Raw genomic sequence first — 25,341 nt, 5'->3', positions numbered from 1 at the left:
CATTCAAACATAAGTAAACTGTTCTATGAATTAAAAATTGTTTAAGGTCAAAACTTGTTAGTTTGAATCAAACAATAAAATCTAAAGATTTTTCAAATTATTAGATAGCAGTATTATCATTAATTCTGCCCACATGTTAGCAAAGTAAAATAACTGTTTAAATAATACAGTAAACTTCCATTTTTCCTGTACCTGAGCATTGCCCAGCAGGGAAAGGTCACAGTCTTGCAGCGAGGCTTGGGAGAGTTTGGGGACATTAGAATCAAGCGATTGTAGAGTAGCAGCAGGCGGAGGGGAGGTGGGGAAAAAGTCGGCCTGCCCTGGGAAGGTTATCTGAGCCGCTGGCGGAGATGTTGGCAGCTCTGGAGCAGGGGCAGCAGCAGGGTAGTGGGATATGAGAGATGGTAGTGTTGTTGGAGGACATGAGGTATGAGAGGGACTGGGGGGCATTTGCTGTGCAGGAAAGACAGCGCTGGGCAGAACAGGTTGTTCAGCGATACGTGTGCCAGTGTGTGTCTGAGTGTGAGAAGGAGCCTGTGTCTGAGTGTGTGTCTGTGTCTGGGAGAGTGATTGGGCCTGGAGGCTTGTTTGTGTGTGTGTGTGAGCTGGCAGCATCTGGTTGGCCTGGTGCTGTGGAGATGAAGTGGCGCTTGTCACTAGATGACTATAGAGGGGAAGGGTCCTGTTCTCAGACTGAGGTTCAGCCACATTACTGGAGACTATCTGTGCAGGAGGATGGGCCACCAAATGTGAGTCAGGTGGACACTGTGGGGGAAGAGGACTCTCGTCAAGGGGTATCAAAACTTGCTTCACGGGAATTGGTTGCTGGATAGGGGTAGCAATGGGCTGTGCCAGTAACTGAGCTTGTGGAGGAGGTTGAGCCAGGGCTTGATGCACATGAGGAAGCTTCTGCAGCTGTTGCTGGTATTGTTCAGTCGACTGGGGCAGAGCAGGCTGGGAGATGACCTGAATGACTGAAGGGTCAGTGGTGCTTCCAAGGGTCTGCTGCTGCTGAGCCTGAACAACTTGGCCTGGAACATAGCCTTGTCCAGCCTGCTGCACAGGATGAGGAGTGGAAGTAAAGTTCACAGGGTCAACTACGGAACCGAGATCTGTCTTGGTCCCAACAGCAGCTGAGCCAGGAGACAGAATCCTCTGCTGATATTGGAGTACTGGCTGCTGCTGCTGTTGTTGCTGCTGCTGCTGCTGCTGCTGCTGCTGTTGTGTAATATGGGTTATATCCTGTTGTGCAGATGGCATGGCTTGGTGGGTAAGCTGAGCGACATACTGAGAGGTCAGAAGGCCAGAGGCAGTCTGAGCATGCACCTGGCCCGCTGGCTGGTCTTGACGTTGTTGCTGGAGCTGGGGCTGCATGAGCCCTGGCATCTGAGCATTTTGCTGAACAAGAGACTCATGTTGGATTTGACTGGGAATTGAGGAAACTACAGCTGGAGGCTGGACAGCAGCTTGGCTGTGTTGGCCCATCATCTGAATGTCAACAGTTGGGCCTTGGCCATGTGGCTGCTGGGACTGAGTAATTGTTTGGTGCAAAGGCTGAGTCTGGATTAATGTCAGAGCAGTTACTTGGCTCTGTGTGGAAGTGACAGGTCCTGGGTAACTTGTCTGTAAAGGAATTTGCTGTGTCTGGATGATTTGATTCTGTCCTTGGATCGTTGCTGCTGGAGGAGGCACATGAGCCTCAGTCATAGCCTGAGCTGCTTGGGCTGTAGACTGGGCTAAAAAGTGGACTGGGACTTGGCCCTGGTTCTGGGGAGGGGCCTCATTTTGTCCTTGTTGGTTGAAGACTTGAGCAACAGCAGTTGTCTGGAGAGGGATCTGCGTAGTCTGGATGGCCATGGGGACCTGGGCCTGTGAGATATTTTGATGCTGAATCACCTCAGTGCCGCCCGGAACTCCGACTGGAAGATGAGGTTCCATAACAGAGGGATGGTGCTGCGGCTGGGTAATAAATGCTTTTTGCTGCTGGATCAATACTGCTTGCTGCTGCTGCTCCAACACCTGCTGTGTCAGAGTAGTCTGAGGTGTAAACTGAGCAGTGTTCATTTGTGGGATACACACATGCTGTATTTCAGTTGATTGCTGCTGAATCTGCTGCTCGCTGTTACTTTGTGGAAAAGAGACACTCTCTTGTTTCTCAGTTTGCTGAAGCTGAATGATTGCTGCTTGCTGCTGTTGCTGCTGCTCTTTACTTTGTTGTTGTATGAGGGCATGCTGCTGTAATCTCTCTGCCTGTTGTTGTAGCAGGACTTGTTGCTGACGCTGTTGTTCTAACTGTTTCTGCAGCAGAGCTTGCTGCTGCTGCTGCTGCTGCTCTATCTGCTGCTTGAGTTGCACTTGTTGCTGCTCTTGTTGCTGGAGCTGAGCATTCTGTTGTAGCTGCTGCTGTTGTTGTAACATAGCGTTCCTTTGCAAATGCTGCTGTATTAGTGCCTGTTGCTGTTGTTGTTCCATTTGTCGGAATAAGGCTTGCTGCTGGAGTTGTTGCTCCGTTTGCTGTTGAGTCTGCTGCTGCTGTAATGCAATGTTTTGCTGCTGTTGTCCGCTTTGTTGCTGCTTCTCAAGTTCGTTTTGCGTTCCGGCTTGGTGTTGTCCGATTTGCTGATATAACTGGCTCTGTTGCTGTGGGGGAGGCTGTGGCTCTAATTGCTGTTGCAAAAGCTGCTGCTGCGGTTGTTGTTGCAAAAGCTGCTGCTGCTGTAGCAGTGCTTGTTGCTGCTGATCAAGCTGTTGTTGGACATAGAGCTGATGTTGCTCAATCAGTAAAGCTTGTTGTTGCTGTTGCTGCTGCTGCTGTAACAGCGTTTGCTGTTGCTGAAGCTGTTGTTGTAGTTGAGATTGTATCGTGATCTGATCGTAAGGATCCTCTTTTGGTTGCTGTTTAAAAGTCTGAGGTTGCTCTCCTGCCTGCGGTATCGACATAGCTCGCTGATCCATACCTGTTTGTGTGGGCAACCCTTGCTGATGAGGAGGTGGCTGGACAGGTGGAATCGGTTGCTGCGCATAGATCTGCTGCTGAGGCTCATGTTGATGTACAATTGTAGCTGCGAGGCTCTGCTGCTGTTCCATTGGTGGCTGAGGGGCACAGACTTGTTGTTCGAGCACAGTGGCCTGGGCCTCCATTTGCTGTTGTGGCTGCTGAAGGGTGGAGGTCTGTGGATCCATCCCAATCTGTTGTTGTTGGACAATGGTCTGCTGAGGGATCATGACAGGTTGTGTTTGCTGGGGTGCTGCCTGGGGAATGATTTCAGTGAGCTGCATGGGAGTGGCAGGGGGCTGGGTCTGCTGAGCGAGGGGCACAATGGTCCCTGCTGGTCCAGCAGGATCACTGATGGACATGGGTGTAGTGACAACATTAATGGGTGCTTGTGGGGAAACAGGGGGTATGTATGAGTGTGAGGGGAGTACTGAGCCGTGGGGAGTGGCAGTTTGAAATGTCTCTGATGGAAATGTTTGTGACTACACGGTGATAATGACAGAATGATGATTGGTGTTGAAAGGGAAAAGAAAATTGTAGAAAACAGGTAAGAATAAGCTTTGGCAAGGGGCATAAAATAACAGCACATTGAATTTAATACAGCAGGGTTTCCCACAGTGGTTTATAGCAGAGGTAGCACGCCTCGCCATAAACACATATGGTCAAAGTAAACTAACTTTAATTTAATCTATTAGGCAAAACTTGAAACTTCAGGTAAAATGATAAAAGGCAATTAGGCACTATTTCATACAGCAGGACTGTACATTTTATCAGTCACTGTTATTGAGTCACAATCTCTGCTACACGATTTCCTGGGGGAAACCCTGTACATGGCATAATCAGATGGTGAGTTTCAGAAGATAATGAGGATGATTTGTGATTTGGTAAATAGTTATTCAGGGGAAAGCACCCAAAATATGACAGAATTGCACAATTGCAGATTTGCTTCCTTTTCAAGTAATGTTAAATGTTGTAGTCCCAATGCAGACATGTCTTTTTTCATTAGAATTAGTGTTATCACTCCTTTCACCTGAAAATATTGTTGAGGTACACTTGGTGATACCTGTGGAACCATGTTAGTGGCCTGAAGAAAAGTCTGACCAACAGGCCCCCCTCCACTTTGGCCTACGGGCATGGTGGACATACTAACACTCTGACCAAGAGGTACACTGGGAACGTTTCCACTCTCACGAGTGGGGAGCGTCTGAGGATAAATGAACAATGTGATCCATCAATAGAATGATTTAAACAATAATCAATTAATCTGCAAGAAATAATTCATAGAGGAGGTGAAAACAATATGTTGACGTACAGATGTAATTGGGAGAGCCGTTTGGGAGTGGGTGTATGATTCCCCTTGCTGAGAGTACGCCTGGCTCTGTCCACTTGCATGTGATTCACAACTGGCAGATCCAATGCTCTCACCTTCTGAGTAAAAGATGATTATAAAAGAACAAGAAAGAATGTAAAAATTCAAACAACACACACTTATCCAACTTATAATATTCAGTAAGTATTTTATAGTCTAGGAAAAAACATGGTGGAAGCTCCACCATGTTTTTTCCTAATAACGTCCTTATAATTTACAGTCCACCTTTCAAATAAACTCCTGGTGTGTGTCACATATAATGGAGGTGCATAATATACCTGGCAGACTAAGGGTTGTCCCACTGAATATTTGCTGCTGTCTGACATGTTGGTCCACTTCAGGCAGCTCCTCTGACTCCTGCCCTCCTCCACCTCCTCCTCCTCCTCCTGTTTGTCCAGCTGCCCCTGGCCCCAGTGAGGAAGAGCAGGATGGATGAGAAAAGGTGTAGGAGGTGAGAGTGGAGTCTCTCCTTTCCTCAAAGCCCTGCTGCTGCTGGAGGAGCTGCTGCTGTCGACGTTCCCGTGACTTTTTGATCTGATTCACTCGATCCCGTATGGATTTTCCCACCACTTTGGCATCGCTCTCATGGAAGAAACCTGACTTCACCTGGAGTGAGGGAGTAGGGGAGAGAGATTGAATTAATTTATTCATAAATACCTTGCAATGGCCTGAAGGATTTCCCTCACTTAACCTTCCTTTAAGCTTTAATGCATTTAAGTCACCCATGAAGCTCCATCTTTCCCTTCATGCATGCATTATCCTAGTGTCTCACCATCTCTAGAGCCACCTCCTCAGCGCTATCATTCTCCAGGTCATAGCTGAACTCAATAGCCTCATTGTCTTTGTGCTTCCCCTTGAGCTTCTTCGGTTCTTCAACCCAAATCCGGAGAGCCAAACAGTCCTGGTTGCCTGTGTCCTCCTCTGCCAGCTCCACCCGGACCCCCGTGTCCTCCCCGAAGAACGCATGGTTGAGGAGGTCTCTGATGGAGAGTCTGTCAAGTGAAGGGGAAACAGGGATGTTTTAAGAACACCTGCTCAGGAACTGTGCAAAAGATACTGCAGCACGTCATGTAATAAAAAGAAAACCTGCTTACCGCTGGCTCTTGTTCTGACGAATGCAGCCTTCGATGATCTCTTTTATCTCTGGGTCGTTCACTTTATCAAAGCTGGCTGGCTTTATACCCTGTAGAAAAATAGATCAGAAAGTAGTTGTATTCAACAATTGAATCATGTTGTCAGATAATTTGGATAACATTTAAAGTGTGATAAAAAATATAGAAAATAATTAGGTCTACATGTGTCATTACCACAGATCTGCTGAGTGATTGAGTTAAAGACACTCACGCTTGTGACTTTGCGATAGATCTGAGCTGCGTTTTGGCACTCAGAGTAGGGATACTCTGACGTCGCCATCTCCAGCATGCACATCCCAAAGGCGTAAACATCCACAGACTCATCATAGTGCTCCTCATACATCTCTGGAGCCATGAACTCAGGTGTTCCTGTGCAGACCAGATGATGTTTCACAGTCAATAACAAACAGAACAGCTCTACACCACTTCACCACCGGAAAGGCCCCAAAGTGGATGGATAACTTGAATCTCAGTTAAAGCTTCCTGTCTACGGCTCTTGCTTCCCGAGTTAAAACTTTATTGAACAAAATGGAACTCGGGGTGCACTGCTTAAGTTGGCTCACAGATCCAAGTTCTCATTAGTGGTTTCTGTTTACAGTAAGTGCTACCCACATGGAATTTAGAGTGACTTCTTCTATTATCCCAGACACGCTGTAAACATCTGTACTGAGCTGAGGAAAGTATTTTTATAGGCCCTGACTCTGTTTGCTGATGTAGCGACTATATGCCTGGCATTACTCTCCAAAGTGATTGCTTGGCTTATGTGGCGTACCTATGACACTCTTGGCAAAGGAGGTCCTCATCAGAGTGGCCAGTCCGAGGTCACCTATCTTGACTGAACCTGTGGGGCCTGTTATGAAGATGTTGTCACATTTGAGGTCCCGGTGGACGATTGGAGGAGTCCTGGTGTGAAGGAAGTGAAGGCCCTTCAGAATTTGCCTGCACCAACTCCTCAGGACCTTAGGTTTCATCACCTTAAAGCGCTTAAGGTACCTGTGCAGAGAGATAAAGAACTGTCAAAATCAAAGAGAATACTGTGGTCAACCAATGATAGAAAATGATTCATGATAACTGGTCGTGCATATTCACTTTGATTACATTATGTTGTACAAAATTTACATAATAAATCAGTACAGTCAGTTTGTTTTTTAAAGTATATTTAATATACCATATCAAAGTAGTGGGTGCTATGATCTGGTAAATACAGAAAGGTATAGGTGGATTAAAAGAACTTCATGTTAGTCAGACACTAAGGCCCAAGGTTTCTTTTTGAAACAAATGACACAGCAACTCAATAAAATAATAAAATAATGGTGAGCTGTCATTGAGTGACGATGAGTAAAAATGAGGAGGTTGTGCTTACGTTTTGAGTGTTCCTGAAGTCATGAGTTCAGTGACCAGTACAATGCACTTCTTGCCACGCAGCACAGACTCCCAGGAATCATAGAAGCGGACGATGTTGGGGTGCTGAAGCCCCTTCAGCATCTCGGCCTCCTCCTTGAAGCGTTGCTGCTCCACCTTGGTCAGTTTGCGGTCCTGACGTGAGAGATAAAAACCAGGTTTAATGGCATGTATGTGAACTGCAAGCAGAACAAAACCTCTGCTACATGATTCTATTCCCCAGAACATCAGCCACCTGACAGCCCACAGCCATGATGCCAGTAACACCTGCTGCCACTAGATGGTACTGGCAACATACAGTTAGCAGCAATGCTGAGACAACACCCTAACCATAGATTTATAAAACACATTTTACTGCATCTACCACAGATCCCCAGTATGGTGGAAAGAATGGACACAGCAGAAATCTAATCACTGGCACGAGCGGGATCCCTCAGGAACAGAGAGAGCCATTCAATAATCCCTCTGTTAAACACTGGTGCATAGGTTATTTATAAGAGCTGCACTCACGCAAGGTATATAAATAAATATATATATATATATATATATATATATATATAGGGAAGGCGCTCTGTTGTATAAAATAATTCACATCTTGTAATTATGTCTGTTGTTTCTCCCCTATTTCTCAGTTTTCCTAAATCCACAGTACAGTGCTCCCATCAGTAACATATGCTATGCTTAGATAACAATTTGTCAGGTCTTCAAATTAACTGAATATAAAGTCAATAGGAAACAGAGTTTATGAATATTCATGTGATATAATGTTCATAAGAATAAAACACGATGGAGATAATGAAAGCATCCTATCGTCCTGACTGGCTCAATTAGGTCAGTGTGTATTTTTAGACTTGTCACAAGCAACTGCTTTACCTGCTATTTCCATGTGTACAGAGCACAAACATCTCAGGTCTGTGGTCTTTTGACCTTTGTTGACCTTGCGACCTGCTATTGGAGGGGGAATTATTCGATGGAGCTGAAGAGTGTTAAAGACTTTATTGCCAGGGGTCTGTATTTGACAACATGTATCCTTAAGGTAACTATTAATGTGAAAGTAAAATATAAGGAAAGAAAAAACAAAGCATGTCTGACTGAATATCTGTCCGTATAAGTCCAACGGCAGCCACAGACAAAACCTCACTATAAATAGTGTCATCATAACACTGGCTTTCCATTGATCGATTCCATTGATGTTGAGCCTTTTGCTTTGCGCGGAACTCCCCAAAGGGAGGTGGTGTACTGCAGATATTTGTTTGTAGATAAACAGATTTTCATAATATATGCAAATGCCTCTATCTACATATATGTGCTATGTTTTTTTTTTGTAGCCTTGGCTTTCTGTCTGGGCCTCTTCCTCCTTGTGTTTGTGTTTCATCTTCTACTCTCTGTGTCTATACTGGCTCTGTGTCCTTTTCTGGAAGTACTGGTGGACTATATCTCCAGATGGGAGGCATCTCAACAGGGAAGCATCAACAAAAAGGCTGCACCTCCTCCTCACGGTTATGGCTAAGAATAAGTTGCCCAGTCTGGGTTGTAACACCAACTGCATCATGTTATTACGTGCATGCATTCTGAGGTATTTGTATGTGTGTACCTGACCATGAGCAGGTGTTTCTGTCTGTGCTTATAGTTTAAAGGCTGCCAGTCAATATTGCAAGAGTCTTCTTCTCTGATGCGGGTTGTTTTGTCAGGGAGTGCTGCTTCTGTCTCACTCCACTGTCAGAGCATCACTGTCTGGCACGGTGTGAGGCCGAGCACTGCCTCCGTGTCCCTGTCTGCTGCCTTCTCAGCGTCTATTGTGTCTCCCACTGCACTGAGTGTCGTATCAGACAGCCTTAGGGGCAGCAAGGGTCACAAAGAGTTCAGTTAGTGAGATTGTGTCTAGACAGACTCACCCAAACTTATTCCCCACTGCAAACACACCCAAACGCATGCACATACACACCCATGTTCACACAAACAGAGGCACAACAACAGCATCTCTGTCATTAACAGTCGTACCCTCTTCCCATTGCCAAGACTACTAAATACACTCAGTGCAGGACCATTACTGCTGTTATCTGACATCTGTGATAACTGAATACTCAATCAACTCTTGGGAATGATGGTAATAAACTGAAGCTGTAAATATATCCTGTTGGTACAACAGCAAAGACAAAGACACAAATCTGACAAATCAAAATGGGACATAACCACCACAAGAGAAAGTGGGACAGACCAGACACTTGAATGAATAAAAACATATGTGATGGCTCTGATGTGACTTGTCTGCTTTTTCCTCCTCTGAACTGCTGCAGCTTAACCAAATAATATTTGTAACACATAGCAGAATAATGAAAAAATAATATTTACTACTTCCAAAAATTATGCATATAAGTATGTAGATGCCAAAATGATTGTTAGTTATTGTAAATTAGTTACTTGGTTTAATTACAGACTGTTATCCAGACAAATACTCATGACTCTACATGCACTTGGCTCTAAGCAGAGTGGGTGGACAACTTCCATAAAAATGATAAACAACCAGTGTGGGTTTCGCCCTCACATGCACTTGCTGGGTTTGCAATGAGCCACTTCCTCTTCAACTACACAGATTGAATTGTATATTTTCATGGCCATATGAGCCTCTGCAAAGGCAAAAATGTAAAGTTTTACGTATTCAACAGCACTAGAAAATTTGACGTGTTCCAAGATGATATTAAATTTGAGTTGTGATTGTTTTAGATGTTCAAATATATATACATTTTAACCACCTCGCAGGAAGTTTTTCACCCCTGCCTGTTTGATTGTTGGTTTGTATTGATTTTTCTGCGGTATGTGACGGGAAAGAACCCATGACTTTCTTTAACTTTGCAATTACATCTTTCAACATTTTTATGAATATCTCTAGAAGTAGAGATCTTTATGAGAAAATGTATTAAGTATATTTAATGTGCAGAGTGCTAATATTTACTGTATGGAGAGGTGAAATTTGGTATGGATCCAGATGGAGCTACATATCGTGGACAAATCACAAACACCTCACAACATCAGAAAACTCATACAAAACAGAAACACCCTTTTGATACAATTCTGAACATTATACATTTTATATAGGTAGTTTGCATTGTATGATATTTGTAACTGTTGTAATTGATTACATTGTATTTTGTGTTCCTGTTATTTTGCCCACACCAGCATATAGTCAGATTGGTCATGCAATGCTGCTGTTACACAGAAGCCTATGGAAGGCCTCTGGGTACTACGACCTGGTAAACAGAGTTAGACCTAAGTTGTTTGTATGTGATTTTTTTGGATCTGACATCTGGTAAAGCAGAAAGTCAAGCTGAAGGTTAAGTAGCCTCATAAAACACATTGGGAAATGGACAGGATATGGCTTGCAAAGCACATTTAGGAGATGGTAAGGCTGGGGTCACGAGGGCCAAAGCATGTGAGTCCTAAAATGTCTATTCTGGCAAACACATGCATGAGTATCATATATCACACTAACTACACAAGATAACATGTTTCTCTAAAGGAGGAGCATGCCTTAGCTGCAGTGGGAAAAATAAGGTTGGTTTAGGGCACTATCAACACGTAGGGGATTATTATTCTTGCGTTCAATAGATATTTGACCTTCTATGAGGGTGTATGTAGCATGTGTTGCCCTACAGTGTGGGTGTAAGCATGTCAGTGCCTGAAAATCTGAGGTGGCGGGTGGCTAGGATTAGATTACTGTAAGCTACAACAGCTCAGACTAACAAGATATATCGCTGGAAAAGGGCTGGCCTGCATATCGGATTAAAACCTCAGGCCAGTGGGCCAAGTTCAACAAACTCTTTAGATCCTTGTAACCAATACAATACACAAGCAATTTCTCTAAAGGAGGCCACTTGTTAGCAGGGGGTTACATGTTGGTGTATGTTTTATAGCTGTGGCGCCTGTGTTGCACATAGGTCTAGGCAACTTCGCTGCTTTAATATAGCTGTCTAACTAGATGATAAACTACATCTGAGCTATGGCAGGTCCAAGACACCATGGAAACCAAGTCAGTTAAAGTGTGAATACACATTTTTCTACATGGACATGGATTACAGGATATCAGTTCCACTTTGCAAATATCCTAAAAGGAGCTTCAGAGGGCTCAGATGATAATCATATCACAAGTGCTCACAATGTATTGAATTTGGATTAGGCTATACAGTAAATGCTTGTGTGTTGTGTGGTCAATGTTTCAAACATTCAATAGGAATTGAATCTCTGTTAGCGGTTGGGTAATGAACATTGTGATGGGAGGACACAGCCCAAGGGATACTTGCCAACTGTTAGTGCCCTAGCTGAACATGTGTCTAGTCAGTTTGGTTGGATCAATTCCATCCGGGTCTAGTCAGCTGTAGTCTTGATTCAATGTGGCCTCCACTAATTTTAGTCAACCATAAATAGTCTGCCTCTGCTTTTCCTGGCCTAAGCCGACTGGTATTTCATTATGAGAAGTAATCAAGTTAATCCTTTACTGATGTTGTTTGTTTCAGCCAAAGAATTATGAATAGAAAAACTACTTGTATAAAGATTTAAAGCAAATAATACAGTTCTCTAAACATCTATTACTTCTAATATGTGGCAGACGGTTGGCGCAGCCAGAGATAATCTCTCAACTTTGTGAATGGCTAAATTATCATATCAGCTGTCAAACAGGGGGTCTCAACTTTATAAAGGAGAACAAGTGGCCTCAACTCTGTCAGAGGTGAAATCTAATATTAATACAACTCTCAGCTATGTCAGAGCTCGAGGTGTCAGGTGCTCTTAGTAAGGATCAGTGTTCTCACTGAGGAGCACTGCGTGGTGTTTGTAGCAGTCAGTATCCTACGCTTACATTTACCTGCAGACAAAAACTAAAATGCTGTCAGAATATATTTTAAATGTTTAAGGTTGTAATCATCATGGCCACCGTCGGCAGTGTACTAATTCAGATCTGAATGCTGCCCTTGTGTTTATAGTTCTGTGAGTGTGGCTGGGCTGAGCCAGGCTGAGCCGGGCTGGGCAGGGACGGTCTGGGATGACTGGGTTGAACCAGTCTGGTTTCTGCCGCCCGAGTTGTGCTGTCTGTGCAAGGTTTTTGTTCCCGCCTGACAGGCACCCACTGTAATTAACTCCCTGGATCACTCTGCATGCTCACTCACACAGACAAAAAGTGATGGAGGAGAGATGGAGGTAGAGAGGGAGGACAAGTGAGACGGAGAGAGAGAGAGAGAGAGAGAGAGGGTGGTGGGCATACAGTGTCATGTTGACACAGACGGACAGGGAGCAACAGTTCGCACACAGAAATATAATACATATACACAAGACATAAAAACATCTACTTTGGGTGACGGATGGTGATGAACCAGCAGGGGAGATATAGCCCTGCCCTTTTAGGTGAGAAATTCACAGGGAAATGGGGAGAAAGGAAGAGACATGGTGTCCACACTGTGAACTTTAATTACCCATTCTTTCAAGCTACATTTGGAGAGCTAATCCCCTGACTTCCTCTCTATTTGGACAAATGAGGAGAGGAACTAGGTGCTCCCAGGCTGCAGTCTCACAGGATAGTGGGGATAGCATCAAACTGTTGGCTATATATTGCAAATCATCCTATATCATTATGGAACACGCACAGCTCCTCTGTGTCTGCAGTTTAAATAATATGACCTGTAATTTTAACCAGACTGTTTTTCAGAATAACAAGAATGTGAAGAATTGTGTTAACTTAAAAAACTATTATACAGTTGTATGTCTTTCACGACAATTACAACAAGAATGGCACTCAGTAAAGCACATACCCTCACCAAAGCCCTATACCTTAAATTCAATCAAGCTGCACCAAATTACACACACTTTGCAGATATTAGTTTCCTAAATGTGCCTGATCTTTTTCTTTGAGATCCATGAATAACTTCCTGGGAAAACAGTGAAATGTATAACAAACAAACGGACAGGGTTGAAAACATAACCTCCTTGGCAGAGGTAAAAGTAGACAAGATAATCATCCTTAACTGAGATTCATCTACCCTGCACTGTCTTAAAAAACCTGTCCATCACTAAAAACCCTTCACCAGCAGGACAAATTAGTGCTTGCATCAATTCTATCATTATTAACACAGAGAGCTAATTATATCCTATCATTATTATTCTGATCACTATTCTCCAGCCTATGTACAAGCTTTGGTGAAGTGGAGTGACAAGATTCCTGCACTGGATCTATCAATAGGTGTCTGACCAAGCCAACGTGCTCTGTGTGTGTGTGTTCATGTGTTTTCCCTGCATGTGGTAACTTAGCATTAGCTAAATGATTGCTCAGCAGGAGGGATGCCACGGTAATCTTCTGTTTTGCTCATCGTCTCTCTCTGTGTCTCTCTCACCATCACCCCCTGTGGCTCTTTTCTATCTCGCACGCCCTTCTTGTTGCTCTTGTCCGGTGTCATGTGCATTTGTTTTTGATGGAATATAATTACACAATTAAATGAGTTTGACTAATTGATGTCCCAGATATTCCATTAATGTCCTCGTGCTCCATGATGGCTAATGCGATAGCAAGTACAAAATGTGGGATTTAGTTTGACCCAAAGCATTTGTGGAGAGAAAATTGGATATTGCAGATGCAATATGGGTGCGACAATCAGCTTAAGCCTAATCACTTTTCACTTGTTTTACATGCTCAGGTTTGCTCACACTACTGAGTCAAGGCAAAATAAAGCAAAGTTGAAAGAGGACTGTCTGGTGGGGATCTTTGGCAATGTAAGATACCGTCACCGGAGCCCGACTGCTGATGTGAGGCTGATTCACTACATGTTGGACCAGAAAAGGTGTTGGGGACGTGCCTGCTGCTTGTTAGTCCAACAGACAGAGCCTGATCTCAAGGATTAGCCAAGGCTCTTGTTTTGGGAATTAGCTCCAAACCAAACACATGACTGACTTTTCTCACACAAAGCCAGCAGTCAAATCAGAGGGCTTAGCATAACACTGCTTTCTATTGTGGGGCCAAGAGTCAGAGGGATGCGTTGCTACTCTCCTCCACAAGTCTGTCTCCCACCACATGTTGAATCTGCACCATCTAACAATGTTTCCCATTACGTCCGAGCATAATGAACACGGCAGTGCTCTGGTATAAAACGTGCATCATACTATATTATATTCCTCCTACTGCAATAATGTGACAGAGGGTTTGTTACATGGATGTTTGCTGTAGTTACACCTACATTTGTTCTGCGCTCACATAATATGCCTCATTCAGAGCCTCCTTTTCACATGACTATTTCTATTTCCAAGAGGAGGCAGTGCCATGCACTGTTTAGTTTGTTGGAACAATAACTTCTTATTTCAAAACTTGTTCAACTGCTTGATTGATGACACAATATGCTTGTTCAAAAGCTATTTTCTATCAAGTAACCAAGCATAGAGAAACATATGTAAACAAGATGTTGATTCTCAAGAGCAATGAGGAGACCGTAATCCTGGTTAATGAGGAGACCCTTTCCTGATTTCAAACCCTTAACCTAAACTACAGTGTCATTAATAAGATCCCCTTAAAATGAATAGTCCCCTTACATTTTATGAATGAATTCAGGCAATTGCAGGAAATGCTGAATGTAACATAGGATATCCTCTTACAACAACAAGAACTGCTTCCAGCCTTCAATTCCATTATTTATAACAGCCCTAGAAAAGCAAAGCCTCCATTTTCACTTTGTGTTGTCACTCAACTACAAGCCATGCTCCTCCTTTTCACCCTGGTCTCCACTGAACTGCTATCTCACAGTATGAATAACAAACAGACAACGAGATGCTGAGATTCCCAGATTTCAAGAGAAAGGGCTCCTGGGACACATCTAATGATATTCACTTCAAAAGCACATCGCTGGGTTTAAAGTTCACTGCAGCACACTAATTGGATATATTATTTGTTCACATAGAGTATTTCCATTCAACTTTCACGACATCTGGATAATTTATGTGGATTGATAATTTGAGGATTATTTCATCTTCAGTTTATTATACCAGCTACATCAGAAATTACAATTGAAGAGTTTTTCTTACCTGGAGTTCACACCAAGCCACCTCCACCCAGGTCTCAGTGTCTAGGCCTTTATAAACAGTTTTGAAGGCTCCTCTGCCCAGTTCTATGTCAAACTTGAGGAACCTTCCTCCAGGAGAGGTAGCCACAGCCTTCATCTCTGCTTCCTCTTCCAGCTCACGGTCCCTTTCCTTCACCCTCTGGGTGGCTGTGGAGGAAGGAGCATCTTTTCCAGGCTCCTGGCTGGAGCTGGCACAAGATGGGTCATTGCCAAGTGCAGTGCAGGTCAAATCAGCCCCTTGCTTTTGGGCACTGCTGGTGAATACTGAGTCTAAGGAACGCAGCTCCAGGTGTGGGGCACTGTGGGGTGCCTCAGGGGGCACCTCCAACTCATCGTCCTCCTCACAAATCTCAACGCTCTTCCTGAAAAAACGCTTCTCCCTCCTCAGTTGTTTCTGACCAGTGTCGACTGACAAGGAGCGTGTGGAGAGTGAAATTGGTTTGAGCGTGGTCTCCTCTCTCTCCTGGCTGGCTTCCCCTCGTCCTCCTCCTCCTTGGATCCCTCCATCATCTCCTCCTTTCGCTTCCCTGCCTGGAGTCTTGGAAGAGGAGAGGTCTGAGGGTGTGCTCTGTGTCCTCTCCCACTTATGATTGTCCCTGCCCTCCTGCTCCGTGTCCTCTTTTCTATGTCCATCAGGTTTCTCTGAGGAGTCCTCAGTGCCTGTGGGCTCTCCTGGGTCAGTAGCCATGGGGAAGGGCCTTTCCCACCCCTCCTGGACCTCCTCCTCCGCCTCCTCCAAACCTTTGCTCCTCCGTCAGTCCCCGTCTCTCTCCTTCTGTGGTCACCCACTCACCCCTTCTAGTCTCACAGGCAGTCCTTCCAGTGCTGTCAATGCCTGAAGCCTTCCCCTAGTCAAACTACTGACCCTTCTCCTTTTATCTCTCTCCTCTTCTTTGATGATTTACCGTAGCACAGGAGGGTTAGACCACAGCTGCTGGAGAATAGTTTCTGTCCTCACTGTCCTCCTCAACATTTCCTACATGTTCTTCAGAGCCCACTTAGATGCAGCACAAATTAAAGAGGACCACGTGTCTCCCAGCTCCCAGGAGTTTTGACTGTTGGGAGAGCTGCAGCACTTTTCTTTCACTGTTGTGTGAAAATCTTCAAGTGAACCCTGCAAGACACAAGCAAAACATTGCATTAATATTCAGACAGTCAAAGGAGAGAGTGGCTGTGATTTTAATTTAAATTTTCGCTCTCTCTATGAGAATGCAAGACAGACACTGTTTGTATTTAAATAGGTCAGAGGGTGCCTTGTAAATGATATGTATTTATTTAGTGTTTCACTGTGTCTCGATGACCACTAATAGCACTTTATAGTACAGTTTTGCCATTCACACACTCACACACACACACACTCCTTCAGTAAATCTATGTGCATCATTTTCTCTATCACACATCAATCACACAGCTGTCAGGGGCAATTTGGGGTTCGGTGCGTTTCCCAAGCCAAAGACATGTGAAATGGGAGAGCCAAATTGTAATTTCACAAAATAAATCTTCAAAACAGGACCATCACAGTCGCCCGAAGTAAAGTAAATCAAACTGGACAGGAGGACATGAAAAGCTGAAACATTCCAGTCGAGAAGAAGAGTTCTAACTGATTCAGCAGCTCTTTCTTCTCTGACCAAACACTGCTCATTTTTGCAAAGAGAACGCAGAGACACTAGAAATGTTTTCAATGGCTGTTTGTAGGGAAGATGACGAAATATCAGAATCACAGAGATATTTGTAGGACTTCCCCATAGTTGAAGGTAAGGTGAAGTAGCTTAGAAGAGAATAAACCTCAAAACCCTATGTGATCTCGCAAAACACAGGCAGAGGCAGTCAGAATAGAGTTTCTATAACCAAGCTGATGAGCCGGGGGTTTGGAGGCCCACGTATCAGTATATTTACCACGTTGCTCTTGTTTGTAGTTATATTACACTGTGGTAATATCTGCATGGTTAAGAATGAATTAGAATACATGGAGACATTACAAACTGTGCATGAACCAAAACAGTTCTCGAAAAATCCGTTCATTTCAATCTCGAAAGATGCAGCATTAAATGGCTGTTAACATAAACAAATACCCACCTAAAATTCTTTAAGACTTGCTCCATAAAATTCTAATAACTTTTCATCGCCTAAAATTCAGATTATTGCTCAGATTAGTAAAATATGTTTGCTCTTTATCAAGTGTGTGTCATTCTCTGCTCATTGAGGAGACCTTACTCCACAAACTTCACTCAGAGGCATAAATCAGTCTTCGACATTTACTGAAATTACTACCAGTATTTATAAGAATATTTCAAAACTCATATCAAAGAGCAACCGTTTAACCTGTTTTATCTGCCAAACAAAAGCTTTGCTGTTGTGATGAGCTAAAATCTGATGTTTAAACTCGAGTCTTCTGGGAATATCGACCTAGCCTGGTCAACACATGCCCTCAGCACATTCATCAGGGTCTTGTGATTTAAGTTGTGTTCAACAGCTCCATTCGTAAACAGAAAGCTGCAGTTTTTTAGTACACGATCCCAACCATTAAATATGGATGATGAACTATAGGCCAGTTGAGTGTGAATAATTCATACACAGGAGGGGACTGTCCAACTGTAGCAGAGTGACTGCCACACATCCAGAACAAAGGGCTCATAAATACACACACTACGATTATGATTACCATCAGATCGGGCGTGAGCCAACAGTGTAACTCAGTGTGCACCCACTCAACCATCCAGGCTGGGTGATAAGAGACCGTTTCAAATTGGTCCTCAGTACCATCCTCTGCCAGCAGCAGGTGAAACTAAACACAGTGACATGGCAATCTTCCTGCAATACCGTGACCCACTCACTGTTTGGATTTATGTGGGTGTGTACTAGTGAGACATTTTTGACATCTCAATCTTCTCATGTCCTCTATCACTCGCCATATGTTCATACAGGTGTTATATCTCCTCTGCCTCCTGACAGACAGTGATCTGTGGAGGACACCAATGAGTCTGAAGTCACTCTGGAGCTCGTATATACAAGACAGGGTTGAAAGACGATTGGCAAAAGCAATAAAGTCACCATGTATTACGGAGCTGAACAGGAAGAGAAGATGCTAATGCATACCATCAACAAAAGCTGCACTGCACCCAGTTGTCCTGGGAGTGAAATGGTGCCATTAACGAAAAAGTAAAAATTGCAGTCGCGTTTGGGCCTCAGGACAATTTGCATATTAGTTCACAACTCAACAAATACTATTTAACTACTGACCAGGTGGGATTGTCAAGAACCACTACTTTTAGCCCCCTGACTCTTGTCTCGGGTTGCAGCGCTTTTAGCTATGAAGGTATTCACAAGTACAGTCAGTCTTGGCCCCTGATATTTGCTCCTCCCTGCCAGAGAGCCTCAGTCAAAGTTGCAGCATGAAGTCTAGACATTTTCTACAATTTTAATGAGTAAAGCCCACCATGACCACCGAGGGGCTCGTCTTGTGGCCCACAGGAGCTATTATCTCCTTTATAATGCTGCAGTCATTAGCACTCACATCAGGCCTGCTGTCTCTTCAGGCTCAAAGCAAAGGAGTCTGACATGCAATGCTAGTACCTGTCAATCAAATTAAAAACACAATTGGCCGATATGGACCAACTGCTAAGAGGCTCCAGAGGAACGGGAGAGGTTTCTAGTCAAGCAACATTCCCGAGACACAGACATACGCTATGAGAAACAATTTTAATTAGGATTAAGCTAATGGCCTCCCATAACACGCTCCACACCTCATAACACTATTTAACAAAACTAATTATGAAACCATTGACACAGATGTCACCTGTTACATTAAACTGTAATTTTAAATTTGTATTTTTCAGTGAATTGTGGTGAAAAAATGTCTAAATGCATAAATAAAATAACCAAACGGATGGGTGTGTTTTAGCTGATTCAGTTAATCATATATGTGACAAATCAATATTCATTCACATGTTCAAAATTACTAAGCAGCCGTCCTGATGTTAAGGCCATGATGGTCTGATACTCTGGATATACTTTATATTGAAATCTCCAGTTACAGTGTGATTTTGATCAATCAAGTTAGCTGTTAATTAACAGGTAACATAAAAAATACCCATCACATTTACCTGACTTCAATATGATGAAATCAAATAGCGTTTTTGTCAAACATGAGGGTTGTTAAACGTACAATGTGAAACTTTGGCTGCTCAGGTTCTCGAAAATCATTTGTGTTAGGGTGACCCAGAGGGGGTGTACTGTAGTGTACAGTGAGACTCAAAAGGTAAAGGCTAACAGGATGTGGTGAGCATAAAATTGGAAAAACAACAGGCGATAAAGAGAGGGAAGTTGCCCTTTAAACAGAAGCTTATTTGCCAATGTCCTCAGGGCAAGGAGTTCCCATGAAAGCCACATACCGGACAGGGTTATCACAGTACATCAAACATGTTCAACCCCATCACTGTCTCTAAAACCCGCCCAGTCTCCCATTCAAACACAAACTCACACACCCACACACACACATACACACCCACACACACACACATACACACACAGATGGTGTGATATCGACACACACCAGCAGGTTTCGAACAAACTGGATTTCGCTTTCTCTCTCTCTCTCTCTTTGTCCATCTCACTCTTTTTTACACATGGACCAACACACACACACACATATATATATATTAAAAGCAAACCCTCACTGGCACCCACACAGCATGTCCCCTTTCAATAAAAGAATGCCATGAGGAATTTCCTGACACCAGCCAAATGACCAAGCAACTGGTCATGTGGGCAATAGTGGTGAATCAAAGTTGTAGATAAAACCTACGCTGTGGCTGAAACTGTGAGATCTCGCTGTGGCAGCAAAACGACTCCAGGAAGCATCCAACTCCTCCATCATTGCTGTAATACATGAGAACTGAACATATGACGTGCTGCACTCTCCCTGCCCTCCAGGCTTCTGTGAGGCTCCTGCACGGTGAGAACACCTGCAGCTGCCTAACCATTTCAGACATGTGCAGTGAACATCATTGTGACACCTCTGCTTCACGACTGCAAAGGATTTGATTTCTATTATATTCTGAAAATCCACTGGAAGCCATGTTTGTTTTCGCTGGAACTTTTTTGTGCACAAAGACGAGGAGAGAGAGGCCCAACATCAGAAACAAACAAAAAGTGCACCAACAGAAATCAAATGCACTGCAATTTTATGGGGATATACACATTAATCCAGTGGAACCAAACTGCTGCTGCGAAATTAGGCAGGCAGACAAAGGAAGAGGCAGGGGACTCTTGTTTGGTGTGTGTGTGTCTGTGTGTGTGTGTGTGTGTGTGTGTGCACGCCGACAGTGGCATTTTTTGCAATTGAGGGGGACATGCAGATGAAAAGAGTGAATAAAAAGTGGCGAGGGGGACAGGAAGGGATTGTAGTCGGTGGGAGCAAGCGTACAGCGGAGTTTCAAAAAGAGACAGCGAGAGGGAAGGAGAGATGGAGGGGGGCGAGCAGAAGGGGTGGGAAAAATGTGTGTGTGAAAGAGAACAAGAGGGAGATAAAGAGAGGGGGGTGGCACAGACAAAAAAGGGGGCTGGGTGGGATTTTGCCTGATAAAATATGTGCCAATGTTTGTGTGAATGAAAGCAGTGACTATAGCTAAATTTCTGCCTGAACAAAAGCAGCTACAGTTGTGCATGGTGAGGAGAGGAGAGAGAGGAGAGGAGAGAGAGGAGGGAGAGAAGAGGAGAGGAGCGAGAGGAGAGAGAGGAGAGGAGAGAGCGGAGAGAGAGGAGAGGAGAGAGAGGAGAGGAGGGAGAATGCTTTTAGTGGTTGAACAAGGCTGAAAACACAAGGTGATTACATTAACATAGGAATAGTTTCCGTTGCTGTGTCCAGTGTCACAGAGACAGTGGCGCGCGCACGCACGCACGCACGCACGCACGCACGCACGCACACACACACACACACACACACACACACACACACACACACACACACACACACACACACACACACACACACTCTGCTAATGTAACGTGAGTGTCCGTGCATGAGAGATTGTGGAAATGTGATGGGCATTTTCTGAAACAGGTGGATGAAATGATTCATCGAAATAAATAAATGATGATGATGAAAAAAATCATTAGTCACATCTTTAGTTTAAAATTCACAAAAATTTTTCAACGATAATCTTGAATTTCAGATTCTGATTCATTACCTTTCACCCCTGTCTGTTTTGTTGGTTGGTTGGTTTGTTTGTAAGCAAGATCACACACAAACACCTGAACAGATTTCCAGGAACCTTAGTGGAACCTAAGGGAAGAACCCATTCAACTCAGGATAAGGGGTGGAACCGGGGATTTTGCCATTTCAAAATGTATATGTCTAATAAAGAGTGCAACAAGGTGCACTTAGGTTAGCTAGAACTCAGGAGTAAAGTCATGATAGAACAAGTATTATGAGGAAGTATGCATGTAGCTTCCAGCTAAATAGTTTGCATAATACCCTTTGTTCATCACTCCACTAACTGAGCTCTGTTACAAAACAATCCGACAATGAAGGTTCAACAGATGCACTGAGAGATAAGAAAAGTCTGGTTGAATTTACTGGGCTGGCTGCTAGGAGTCTAAACCATATTCAAAGCAATGCCTGTCACAACAACAACCTTCCTCAAAATGATTAATGTGCCGCTTTAATCTATCAAGACTTTCTCCAATTCAGCCCCACAGAGCTTTAAAGAAGAGATGGAGGCTGAGTGATGTGGGGAGTCAGGGCAGAGGTTCCGCAGGTTCTGACAGCTGCTGGCCCGAATTCAAAAGGGCCTAATGACAAGCATCACAGGACTGCCTCTAAAATCTGTGGCTCAGCTGTTGACCAGGTTAAAAACAAAGAGCGGATTTGTTGAGCGAGGCCACGTCGTCTTGTCCGCAGGACACATGACTGTAAGTGGCAGGTGTGAACCTTCAAAGGACACACTTTCTGTCTGCGCTGCTGTCACAATAAAAAACAGGAGGCACTGTTAGAACGAATGACAAGGTTCAGGACAAGCTGTGCAACGTGCACAGCGAAAGAAGAGAAGGAAGTCACAAGCAAATGTTGTAATGAGGAGATGGAAAGGTTCACCTTGAAAAGCATCAAAGTGTGGGTGCACTTGAACAAGAGAGGATAATAACATCAAGACGGCTCCTTAACTGCTCCCTCCTCACGACTTGGTTGAGGACATGCTGCTTCCCTGTGTGTCTTTAGTCTCAATAGCGTTTTTTGGCAATCTGATGAGAAAAATATCAAAAGCTGGCCACTAGAATCAAACACACAACTACTGTTCTCTTCCCATTAGGGGAAACTCAAGGCTGAAAAACACAACGAGGACTTTTGTCCAATCCAGGTCAAGCATGGGAGAGTGGACTGTAGGTAGCACACACAGAGTACTGTTCCCTGAGAGAAGAGAGAAAGAGAGCGAGAGATACAGAGAGCATATGTGTTATCTAACTCCCCCTTTTTTGTTCTCTTTTATTCCCCTCAGTGAGCAGAACCAGCCCGATCCAGAGGATCCCTCTAATCCAGGTGAGAGAGGACGGCACCTTAATCAACCAATGATGAATCAGGATTACATGTTACTAAAGTGGCTTAACTTCTCCTGGAGCTCATATCAACGACTGATCTCCTTTCATTCCCATAAATGGCGTGTGAACTTTTATGGACGATGGAAAAGCCGGAGATCAGCAGAGTGTTGATTTTAGTCGTTTATCAGCTGTCAGCTGTTTTCAGAAGAGGAAGCATCCTCTCTAATGTTTTGAGTAACTCACTATTGCTCTCAGTGGGACTATCAGACGCAATGTTTTTACTTATGTATATATAATATCAATACAGGAGCTGAGGAGGTTATGCTTAGTGTTATACATAATTTATGGACACCATAAGCAATCGTAAAAAAGCTATCAATTCATGTGTTTTGCTACATATAGGGGACATGTTGTGCCAACTGTTCAAAGCAAAGACCCCACGATGGGACCGGTCGTACAGCATTGTGTGTCTCTGAAGCAAAATGCAATTAATGCACGTTATTTATAGGCTACAGCATATACAACACAGTAGTGCCTGGATGTGCAGGCTCCATGAAGTGCAGCTATTGGCTGGCATGCAGCTCAGCTGACTCTATAAACGCCATGCCAACGCTGGAAGACACAGAGTCCAGTCACAGTGCAGGGCGAGAACATGGTGTCTGAGACGGCTGAGACCACCACAAATCAAACAAATCCCCCCTCAAACCCACCCACCCTGCCTGGTCTTCAGGGACCATGAGCACACCGTTCAGGTGATGGGGATGGACGGTGTGGTGTCTGTGGGTCTGTCGGTGAGTCAGCCCAGCTGCTCTGCACTTGACTGGAGTGATTTCACTTGATTTATTTCAGATTAATAAGCTGCCACAGGAGACGATAAACAGCCAATAAGAGACCAAGTGGAGATTAAACTCGCAAATGGTGATTATAATGTGCGAGTGATCACAGCCTTTGATTCAAAGCCAAAATCAACGAAAATGACTGTTTACAATCTGTGGTAGAAAATAACAACAAACATCACTCACCCCAATGCAACATGGTTGCTCGTCGGTCCGGAGATGTGTTTAAAAAATAAAAAAATAAAAAACAGCCGGTGAGAGCAGACAGCTATGGACAACTCACTTCTGTATTCCTACAGCTATTTACAACCGTTAGATTCACAACGAGCTCTGTCTACAAAATGACTCCACACCCGTTGATTCTGATGAAAAATACATTTACAAAAATAAACCCGTTGGAGAAGAAACACTCGTCCGTTTGTTTCCCTCGTTAGATTTCATCCAGGCTTCGCTCTCTTGCGGTGGAGTCGGCGTGAGGATCCCCAGCGGAGCCGTCGAGCCTCGGCCGGTGCGTGTGCGGGGAGACGGGCGCGGGGCACTTGGCGGACGTGTTCCAGTCCGAGCGACGCTTGGGTCGTTTGCTTCACCGATTTCCAGACTCGCCGCGCGGCCGCAACATCCACGCGTTAGCCCGAATATATCAGTCAGTCACTTATGTACATAATTTACAACGCACGGCTCCGGCGGCCTCCAGCAGGTTCCCGTGTGGACTGAGCCGCTCCGCCTATCAGCCGACACTTGCCACAGGGCTTATCTTCATCATCTTCATCCTCTTCATCACCATCTTCATCCTGAATGGATGGCAGTTGAACCGCTTCGCCGCAAGAGGGCAGCAGCGCTACGTGTTTACACCACAGCCCGTATGCTGGAGCCAACGGCTTCTTACGTGACTGTGGTGCTGCGTTCAAGAGCGTCTGAAGTTTCAGCTGCCACTGTTGAGATGAGATGAGATAAGATACGACAAGACATGATAACATGCAGTAAAATAAAATATGATAAGATAAGACAGGATACAATTAGATAAGATACAACATGATAGGATAAGATACATAAGATAAGATAGGATACAATAAGATAAGACAAGATTCATCAAGATCTGAATAGATGCAATAAGATATTATATGAATATATAAGATAAGATACATCAAGCTGTGATAAGATGTGGTAAGATAAGATAGGACAAGATACGATGGATAAGATACGATAAGATGAAATGTAGATCTTGTACCAGATCTTACCAGATAAGAATAGTATAAGTGTATAAAAATATAACTTTTGATGAGTAAGAAATAAAACAAGGCCCTGAAAGCTATTGGAAATGACAAATGAAAAGTATTGTTCATATACTGTTTACAAAATGAATGGAACTGATATTGTACATGAAATGATAACAGTAAAATTGCACATACTGCACATGAAGTTGAGCGTTAATATTGTACATGTTGAGAGGTAATTTGCAGAAGGAATTGGTAAAAAAAAAAAAAGGTTTTCAATCTTTGATGAAATAGCCTGTAAATGGTGGATTTTATGGTAACTGTGATTATTGTATTTTTGAGATTTTGGTTTGGAAATTATTATACACATCTAGATACTTATTTCTTTAAATCAGGCCTTTTATAAGATTTTATGTAGTTACTGTTTCTTTTAGTTGCATGCTTAATTAATGTGTATGTGCATGCTTGATTGTATATACATGTGCATACTATGCAATTTGTATGTCTGTTTATTCGTATTCCTGTGTTTTGAAATGTGTGTATTTTAACTTATATGTATTAACCGACTAATGAGTAAATAAGACAAGCCTTTTTTTTTTTTACCAATCATGACATCAAGACTTATCATGTAGCCTATATCTGCTTCTCCCTTTGCAAAAATCAGAACCCATGGTCCTTAGGGTCATTCGCTAACACGCATCTCGAAATCACGCATTTTTTCGAACAACACGTGAAGGCCCCGCAACACATTTCAGTGGAAGCACGGAATC

General features: G+C 43.7%; 1 protein-coding gene across 9 annotated transcripts in view; it reads right to left on the bottom strand.

Moving 5' to 3' along the window:
- wnk3 (WNK lysine deficient protein kinase 3) overlaps nucleotides 1-24,101 on the bottom strand; it is a 35,346-nt gene extending 11,245 nt beyond the window's left edge. For 5 of the 9 annotated variants that reach the window (XM_069526534.1, XM_069526537.1, XM_069526541.1 and 2 more), the window contains exons 1-10: nucleotides 14,951-15,818; nucleotides 6,861-7,033; nucleotides 6,270-6,490; nucleotides 5,709-5,866; nucleotides 5,459-5,547; nucleotides 5,137-5,356; nucleotides 4,643-4,970; nucleotides 4,308-4,423; nucleotides 4,026-4,199; nucleotides 193-3,477 (exon numbers count right to left, since the gene is read on the bottom strand). In XM_069526534.1, the coding sequence (XP_069382635.1) occupies nucleotides 193-3,477; nucleotides 4,026-4,199; nucleotides 4,308-4,423; nucleotides 4,643-4,970; nucleotides 5,137-5,356; nucleotides 5,459-5,547; nucleotides 5,709-5,866; nucleotides 6,270-6,490; nucleotides 6,861-7,033; nucleotides 14,951-15,676 (5,490 nt within the window). In that variant the 5' untranslated portion in view covers nucleotides 15,677-15,818. Of the gene's footprint in view, nucleotides 1-192; nucleotides 3,478-4,025; nucleotides 4,200-4,307; nucleotides 4,424-4,642; nucleotides 4,971-5,136; nucleotides 5,357-5,458; nucleotides 5,548-5,708; nucleotides 5,867-6,269; nucleotides 6,491-6,860; nucleotides 7,034-14,950; nucleotides 16,103-23,543 lie in introns of those variants that run through there. The other 4 variants (XM_069526535.1, XM_069526543.1, XM_069526536.1 and 1 more) reach the window with 4 other exon arrangements.
- Between the last annotated feature and the right edge of the window lie 1,240 nt (nucleotides 24,102-25,341).

Source organism: Paralichthys olivaceus, chromosome 6, assembly GCF_024713975.1.
Source record: "Paralichthys olivaceus isolate ysfri-2021 chromosome 6, ASM2471397v2, whole genome shotgun sequence".
Lineage (NCBI taxonomy): Eukaryota > Metazoa > Chordata > Actinopteri > Pleuronectiformes > Paralichthyidae > Paralichthys > Paralichthys olivaceus.
This window is presented reverse-complemented; position numbering and strand designations above follow the sequence as displayed.